Source organism: Ailuropoda melanoleuca, chromosome 16, assembly GCF_002007445.2.
Source record: "Ailuropoda melanoleuca isolate Jingjing chromosome 16, ASM200744v2, whole genome shotgun sequence".
Lineage (NCBI taxonomy): Eukaryota > Metazoa > Chordata > Mammalia > Carnivora > Ursidae > Ailuropoda > Ailuropoda melanoleuca.
This window is the reverse complement of record NC_048233.1, coordinates 5,196,683-5,205,302: the sequence shown is the minus strand read 5'-3', so window position 1 is coordinate 5,205,302 and position 8,620 is coordinate 5,196,683. Positions and strand designations below refer to the sequence as shown.

General features: G+C 49.0%; 1 protein-coding gene across 1 annotated transcript; it reads left to right on the top strand.

Annotated features, from left to right (window-relative positions):
• The first annotated feature begins 411 nt into the window (after positions 1 to 411).
• On the top strand, positions 412 to 8,182 carry FGF23 (fibroblast growth factor 23). The gene is made up of 3 exons (XM_002920450.3): positions 412 to 607; positions 6,281 to 6,384; positions 7,745 to 8,182. The coding sequence occupies exons 1-3, from the start codon at positions 412 to 414 to the stop codon at positions 8,180 to 8,182; spliced, it is 738 nt and encodes a 245-aa protein (XP_002920496.3).
• The last annotated feature ends 438 nt before the right edge of the window (positions 8,183 to 8,620 follow it).

The following is an 8,620-nucleotide window of genomic DNA, read 5'->3' as shown; positions in this document are numbered from 1 at the left end:
TCCAGAACTGCTGGCTGCCTTCACATTTCCTGGTGGAAGTGGGACAGGTCAACAGACAACCCAGAGTCGTAGATAACTTTTGCCCACACATCACTCACTTTTTGGAGCGCTGGCCTGAAATTGAGGGGTGTGTTTGTGTCTGGACCGACGTGCCTTCCGTGAGCCTCAAAGGGCTCTGCGTTCTCTTCCAATGGGCTGGTTACAACACAGAGGATGTGGACAGTGGAGTTTTTCCTGTTTGATGTCACACGGCTACCCTTTAAAAGTCCAAGGGGAAAAAGGAGGGAATCCAGCCTAGGATCCTCAGGCCAGATACCCACAAAGAGGAGAAAAAGGCCTGCGAGGCACAGCCAGGGAGTCAGGGAGACAGTGTCAGGTTTCAAACTCCAGCCAGCCATTCAGAGCGCTGCAATGTCAGGGACCCGCCTTGGGCTGCTGGTCTCTGTCCTGTGCTGGGTAGGCAGAGCCTATCCCAACACCTCCCCACTGCTCGGCTCCAGCTGGGGTGGCCTGACCCACCTGTACACAGCCAGCGCCAGGAACAGCTACCACCTGCAGATCCACAAGGACGGCCATGTGGATGGCACACCCCATCAGACCATCTACAGTGAGTAGGGGCTTCATTCAGGCTGGGAAGGATGGGGGGCTTCTCTGTCCACCCACCTCCAAGGGACCTGGGGAGGCCTTGGGCTAGACCAGAGTGCTAATCTGGCCTCCTAGCTTCTTGCCCAGAATCCACTTATTTGTGTGTGTGTGTGTGTGTGTGTGTGTGTGCGCGCGCGTGCGTGCATGCCTGTGTGTTTAAACCCGGGGAGAAGATTCTGCCACCTCCCTAATTAGCATTTACTTGTTTCTCTCAACCTGAAAAATTTGTCTTAACTACAATCCATCTTCCCACACTAGCAGCCACCCTCACTTTGTCCTATCCAAAGAGTCCAAAAATGTACAAGGAAGTTGAGAGGGGAAAAGACAGATAGGTCATTGACAATGATTTTGGTTCATAAACTTTGGACAAGGGTAACAATGGAGGTTATAAAGAAGATACCTGAATCAGACCAAGGATTGGAATAGATGAACTCAGGGGCTCTTTCTAACTCTGACCGTCTAATATTCTGGTCTTATAAAACTCAGGAAAAATTACTAAAGACAAACTGTCCAGGTATGTTGTCTTGATGAGTCTGAACAAGTGCATGAACCATCCATGCATCCATGCCTCCATGCATCCATCCACCCAACATGTTTGCTGGTGGCTTCAGAGGTACCCAGTTTGTTATCAGTTGGTGATTCCTCCCTGTGGAGCTGAAATTTCCACTCAGTAGCAGATTGAGCTAGTTGGGAACTCCTTGGCAACATAAGGCCACTGGAATGATTGTAAAGCTTAGGTCTGTAAGGAGCTGGATCACAATCCATAGTTGGTCAATTGGCTACAATTCAAATGAGGGCCCCTTTGCGTGCACCCACATAGGGGATTCTGGGGTGAGAGGGGGGATGAGTATTGAAAAAGACAAGGTTTTCTACTTTAGAAGAACGTGTCAAAATTACACTGAGGATACAGAAGAATGCAAGCTGATTCAGTCTAGATCAAATGAAAGGAATGACAGTAATCAGAGTCTCTGTTTAATTATAGGACACTTCTTATGGGAATAATGATTTGGCCTTATTGTTGTACTGAATTAATGGATAATTTTCTTTGGCCTTGCTGTGTGAAATCTAAGGTCCCTAAAGCTGTAGCAAGATCCATGCACATGCAAAGCCAGCCATGCACACCTCTTCAAGTGCTCAATGGATGGTGACAGGAGATGAGAGGAGGGACCCAAGTTCTCTGCAAACAACAGGCAGGTTCCAGAACTCAAGGCAATATAGTAGGATTCAGGAGTCAACACTCTGGAAACGAATTTGGAGTCTAAAGGCAAAAATCTGAACTAAATCTGGATACACTTGATGCATCCAAAGTGTTGCTCATTTTATTCAAGGGATGTTTAACAGAACCTCTCACTGAAAGGAACCCTCACAGACACGTCCTCTGGAGCATGATGGAGACACTGTGAGCCAGCTGTGGTGAGCTGTGTGTGGTATAATCCGTGGTGCTCTGCCTACAAGCAGGCAGCCTGGGTTGTAGCACTTTTCCCTCAAATACCTACCAGCATCAGGCTCAGAGGAGGCACTCATACTAGTTGGGAGTGAATTAAAATGACTGAGAAGAAGCAAAATGAATGGAACTGATTTCAGATTTTTTTATTAAATTTTTTTTATTATGTTAGTCACCATACAGTACATCCCTGGTTTCTGATGTAAAGTTCGATGATTCATTAGTTGCGTAACACCCAGTGCACCATGCAATACGTGCCCTCCTTACTACCCATCACCAGCCTATCCCATTCCCCCACCCCCCTCCCCTCTGAAGCCCTCAGTTTGTTTCTCAGAGTCCATAGTCTCTCATGCTTCATTCCCCCTTCTGATTACCCCCCCCGATTTCAGATTTTTTTTGATAGAAATGATTTTGTTCTGTCAGATGTAGACAGTAGCTAAGCACTGTGTCTCTAGAAATTAACACAAACCTGTGGAAGGCAACTCAGCGGGAGTCAGGGTGGGAGGAGGGAAGACTTACTTGTCCTATTTTATATCACCCTTTATAATATTCAAATCATTGTGTGTATTACCCAAATAAATGTACACACAAAAGTCAAAAATCAGCAAAAAAGGAAAGCGGAAGCACTGAGGCATGTGGATAAGTAACTCAAGTCATTCAGACTGGTGGAAGGTTTGCTTTTACACTGACGGAAGAAGGTGTGTGGTGTTTCTTCCCTTCTAACTAATTATACATTTCTGGCGAAATCTGGTTCATTTGATCATTGTGCTTTAGTCAATTCTTGATTAATAGTTGAGTGCTCAACCCATCTTTAGGTTGTCGGTCGTTGTGAAATTACCTCCCTGTAAGATTCTATACCCTCCTTTGGGACTCACAGCGCCGATGTCAGAAAGACTGACTCTCTGACTCACCCTCCCACTCTCCACCATCCCCGCTTCACAGAAACAGCGGAAGAGATGCTAATTACCCGCGGTCAATACCACTTCCCAGTTCCTAATATTCTTCCTTCTTCCATTTTCCCTACTGGCACTTTCTTTACTTGAAGCTGAATTATCCTCGGGCTCTTTAATCTTGCAAAATATTATCTTTCTTTTGGGAAGCTCGGAGCACTTTACATCTACCATCTTGTTTATTATTTACTGGCTTGAGAATAGAACAGAGCCAATAATTTTCTAATTTTTTAAAAGATTTATTTATTTGAGAGAGAGAGAGAAAGAGAGAGAGATTATGGGGGGAGGGGCGGAAGAAGAGGGAAAGGGAGAGAATCCTCAAGCAGAGTCCCTGCTGAGCACGAATCCCAGGATCCTGAGACCATGACATGAGCTGAAATCAAGAGTTGGACACTCAACCAACTGAGCCAGATAATTTCCACTTTTATAGCAGAGTGGAGGCAAGTGGCAATAGTAAAATTAGTAGCATTTATAAAGTGTTTTTATTGTGGATAGAAATATTATCTCATTACAACCTCAAGATGACCAAACAAGGTAAATGATTCCACCACCTGTGAAAACAAAGGTTAAAGAACTATGCTGGCACAAGGTCACCTAGAGGACACCTTGACCCCAACCCCATGCTTCTTCCAGGATCACATGCCAGTCCATTAAGCCCACCTGGCTGCAACAGCTTGTCGCTCCAGCAGTCAGTGTTGTGCCTTCCTTCTGCCAGACTCTGCCCTAGAACATGCGCTGCCTGGGAAAACACGCCTTCCGCACAAAGGGAAAGCAGTCTGTCTCTTCCATTTCCTGCACTTTCTCGTTGGCTCCTGTTGGTCGGTTCAAGGCGGTGTATCATTTGTAGCAGCTGCTCACTCCTCCCCTCCAGGCTGTTTGCTCCTGGGACCAGCCCTGGAGCCCAGGAGCACACGTGGCTCACACACTGCCCACGTGGATCCCCCAAGCACGAGGTCCGGGTGGCTGCCGAAGTCTGGTCTTGGGCTTGTCATAAATGTCAGGCCATCCCACGCTACCTAACGCCTTTCATTTGCTCAGTGTTTTTTGAAAAAGGTCACTTTTCCAAGCATGATTGCACTGGATTCTGATCAGAACCCTGTAAAGTTGGCAGGCCAGCTACTGTCATTCTCTTTACGCAGCTGAGGACCCTGAGGCTGGAACAACGACTTACCCAAGGCTACAGAGTTCAGAAGTGGCATAATTGGGACCAGAATCCAAGTCCCCTGGTTCCTGGTTCAGTACCCCCTTCCCTGACCCGCTCAGGGGCAGCATGCCTCGGGGTTTTACAGGTTGCAACATGTATCTTGGCACTTGATTTTGTCTCCTCAGGCTGGAGATGATTTTTGTTGGAGGTGAATTACTGGGTTGTAGGAAGAGGATGTTAGAGTCACTGTCCTGAGTTTGAATCCTGCTTCAGTTCCCTTTGCACATAAATTGGGATGCTGCTACCACCCATGTTAATACTAATAAGATTAACAAGATCACAGCTGTTTTGAGAATTTAAAATATGCAAAGTACCTGAAGTGCAACCACTCGAAAAAACCCATGACTAAGTGTAATTTTTTTCCCAGTTAGACTGAAAATTCATCAGGACAGAAACTTATTTTTTACACATTCCTTTGTTTCTCTCGGGGCTTGTCACAGAATTAGCCATATATTTGAGACTCATAGGCAGACCTCATTATGGGGCAATTTAAATATCCTCTGCACCTCCTATACCCCACCCCATTTCCAGAAGCTTCCCTCAAGGCAAACCCTTAGCCAAACTTGGAAACAAATTAACATTTCTCCTTGGCCTTCTTGCTTTCTCTTCTTTCTGGGCTTGCTCCCACCCTCGTTCCCTCTGTCCCACATCATTCCAATTTCAGTCCATATGAAGCTCAATACTCAGCTAGTGTCTAGGTATTGTCTGCTATTCTCCTCAGAGGTCTCGGAGTCGAGCCTACACAGGCCAAAGGGGGGAGACCTAGGTGTAAGTCACCCCATGAGGCTCCCCCACTTCCTGGGCACATATGCTGGGCATTTTCAACCTCTCCATACTACATTTCTAAAATAGAAATTTGAACACCTGCCAGAGGGCTGTGAAGCCAAAGGAGATGCACATGGAAATTCTGTGGTAAGCAAATGCAAGTGACTCCAAAGACTTAAAGAAATGCTTTTTAACAGAAAATGTCAGGTAATTAAGCAGCATTTGGGGTGGAACTCTTGCTGAATGATACTCTTGCCACAAAACAGAAAGCTTTAGACTTTAGTCCTTGGTACAATGCACTGTAGTTGTTAAAATTGCAAGTCCCCATGAGGGCGGGTAGTTATAAATTATTTCAAAGTGTAGGTAGTACGTGTGGGTTTTAGGCCCTTGTTGGAGACTGGTTGTTGAGTGGGGACACTGAAAGATCATGAGGGACTGCACTGGAGGGGACACCACCAAGCAAGAAAAGGACAAAGAGCAGCAATGAAGATCCAAGAAGAAATTCTGTGCATCCATTATATCTATTCAACACAGAAACATAAACCCTCTGCTCCTAAGTAGCTCACTCGGGCAGGGACTAGATAATGCAAACTTAGTTAAGGCCAGGTGAATGAAATGCATGCTGTAATGAAGGTCAGAGCATTAGTTCTGATTAGAGGGTTAAGGAAAGTCTTCATACAAAGTGACATCTAGCCTGGACTGGAAGGATGAGAGACTTTGATAACGAACAACACAAGGGGAAGGTCAATTCTAACAGAGTTCTTGATACGTAATGGGTGTTGGGTGATGGATCACTGACCACCGTACAGATACCTGGGTAGGGCATCGGGCGCTATTTGCAAGCTGGACCCTTGAAGGACATCTCGGTGTAGATTTAAAAACTGCAAAAGCCCAGAAGGCTTGCAAGAACGTGATGACCACCACAAACCTTAAGAGGTATTAGCCAGGCAACAGGGGAAGTAAAGGCAGTGCAGGCAGAGAGGGAAATACGTGTCCAGCACAGGAGACGGAATGCTGGGAGTTCAGAGTGCTGCATATAGACAAGAGGAGGGAGTAGGAGGCAAATGGGGGACAGGGTCAGGGGTGGGAGTTTGGAGGGGAGAATCAGAAGAAATGAAGCTGAACAAGTAAGTAGAAGGGAGGGTGAAGTGAAATCATCAGCGCCCTTAAAATCAATCAAGGGAGGTTTCAAGGAGGTGGGTTTTCAGGAAGCGCCCAAACGCAGCAGCTGGGTGTGCAGCCAGTTTTTGACCTGGGTGGTTTTCTCTGTAGGTGCCCTGATGATCAGGTCAGAGGATGCCGGCTTTGTGGTGATAACAGGTGTGATGAGTAGGCGATACCTCTGTATGGACCTCAGAGGCAACATCTTTGGATCCGTGAGTTTCTTTTTTGTGCTGGTCACCATTTAAAGAAAGTTCATTTCTTCGCCAGAGCATAAAATCTTAATAAAGATTCCGCTGGCAGTGCTTGGTGCTGTTGTCACTGAGTGATTCGGTCAATCGAAGGAGCAGAGGCTCAGGTTTACACCGCTGGGGCTTGAACCCATGTCGTCTGGTTCTGGAGCCCAGGCTCTCAGCCTCTAGCCTGACTGCCTCTGGGTGCCCATTTGTGTATCTACACAACAGCTTGTACATTAATCCTTTAGTGAGAAGCCATCAGTGTCTTCCGGATTCTTTTACTAGACCGTCTTGACCTTGGGCAGGTCCCCTTACTTCTCTCCACTTCACTTTCCTCACCTGGATCTCCCTCCAGTTAGAGATCTCTCATGAATGATCTCTGCCCCAGCTGTGGTCGTTGGTCATTCAGGCTGGTAAGCAAAGGGTGTCCCAGACCACAGGTTACAGGCATATTCCAAAGGATTTTGAGATCATACGGTGGTAGGACTGCTCATCTCAGGAGCCTCTTACCCCAGACAGACCCACCAGAAATACCATGACAGCAGTGACTCCCTGCTTGGCCTGCTGCCGTGTCCCAGCACCGACAACAGTATCCGGCCACAAGCAGACAACTCTCCGTGGAACAAACATAGGCATTAAATTAAAATATCTATTGACTGCATTTAGGCATATAGGTATTCCTCATCTGTAAAAACACTCCGTGGGGTTCGAGGATTAACTGAAACAACATGTGAAGGTCCTAGCGGGCATTGGATAAAACCCAGTACTAGTTAGCGGCAGAGTGAGGGCTCAAACCTAGTCATCTGTTGCTGGAGTTCCCGGCAATAAATCCCAAACGGTATTATCTCTGAGTGTGAGTACCCTCATTTATGTCTGACCCTACAAACCCCATCTCCCCCCCCCAACCCTTTCTCCAGGCAAGGAGACAGACCCAAGCCAACTTTCAGCCAAAGGCAGAGGCGGGAAGGACCAGGTTGCGTTGAAGTTAGCCCTCCCTCCAGAAACTGGACACAGTGCTGCCTGCCGTGGCCAGCCTAGCCAAGTCAGCCCCTACAGGGCCGGCGGGGGGCTCCAGGCAAGGGGCTGTGGGGGCCAGCCGGCTGCTTCCTGCAAGTCCCAACCCTGCTAACTGCTTGGGCAACTTGGAGAGCGCTGGTCAGATCACTCCCCCAAGAAGGGAGCCAGGGGTTAGGGACGACCCCCTGAAAGAGTCCAGGAGGGCCAAGCCAGGTCCAGCACCGCCCACCCCCACCTCGGGGGGGGGGGCTGGTGGGGGTCCAGGGACAGGGCACGGGGCCAGGGGTCGGCAGGGCGCTCACCCCACCGCTCTCCCTTTCAGCACCTCTTCAGCCCGGAGAGCTGCAGGTTCCGACAGCGGACGCTGGAAAACGGCTACGACGTGTACCACTCGCCGCAGCACCGCTTCCTCGTCAGCCTGGGCCAGGCCAAGAGGACCTTCCTGCCGGGGACCAACCCGCCGCCCTACTCCCAGTTCCTGTCCCGGAGGAACGAGATCCCCCTCATCCACTTCAACACCCCCAGGCCAAGGCGGCACACGCGCAGCGCCGAGGACACGGAGCGCGACCCGTTGAACGTGCTGAAGCCCAGGCCCCGCATGACCCCCGCCCCGGCCTCCTGCTCCCAGGAGCTCCCGAGCGCCGAGGACAACAGTGTGGTGGCCAGCGACCCGTTAGGGGTGCTCAGAGGCAACCGGGTGAACGCGCACGCCGGGGGGATGGGCGTGGACAGGTGCCGCCCCTTCCCCAAGTTCATCTAGGGAAACCAAAAAGGAATCCTTCCCCAGCAGTCTATACTGTCTTCAGGGGTACCTGCGACCTCCGCAGTCCAGGGAAAGGGAAGGTGGGGGTGAAGGGGGCAGTTAGTGGCTTCTCCCCATCCACCAGGAGGTCCCCCGAGAATGTACCTTTGAGGCCTGAGTCATGGCATTTCCACCACCTTCCCTGTCCCACCTATACCACCTTCTGAACTTTGAAGCCCAGAAAGATAAACTAGAAGTTTCGCTTTCATTAAGAAGAGAGGGATTCCCTCCTCGACCACCCATCCCCCAACCACCCCAGGCAGTTTCTCTTTCCTATGCCTCTCTTCTTCATCAGTCTAGCATTAAAAACCTAGCAATGGCTTAGCGAGTTCACCAGTCTGAAGGTGAAGGGAAGAGCCAACACCAGTAGCGTCCACTGCTCCTTACGTTTGTGTC

Bases quoted from the DNA above. Each gene is read 5' to 3' on its own strand.
- FGF23 (XM_002920450.3), top strand. From the start codon at position 412: ATGTCAGGGACCCGCCTTGGGCTGCTGGTCTCTGTCCTGTGCTGGGTA. The intron at 608-6,280 runs GTGAGTAGGGGC...TTTTCTCTGTAG, and splicing joins ACCCCATCAGACCATCTACA to GTGCCCTGATGATCAGGTCA. The intron at 6,385-7,744 runs GTGAGTTTCTTT...TCTCCCTTTCAG, and splicing joins GAGGCAACATCTTTGGATCC to CACCTCTTCAGCCCGGAGAG.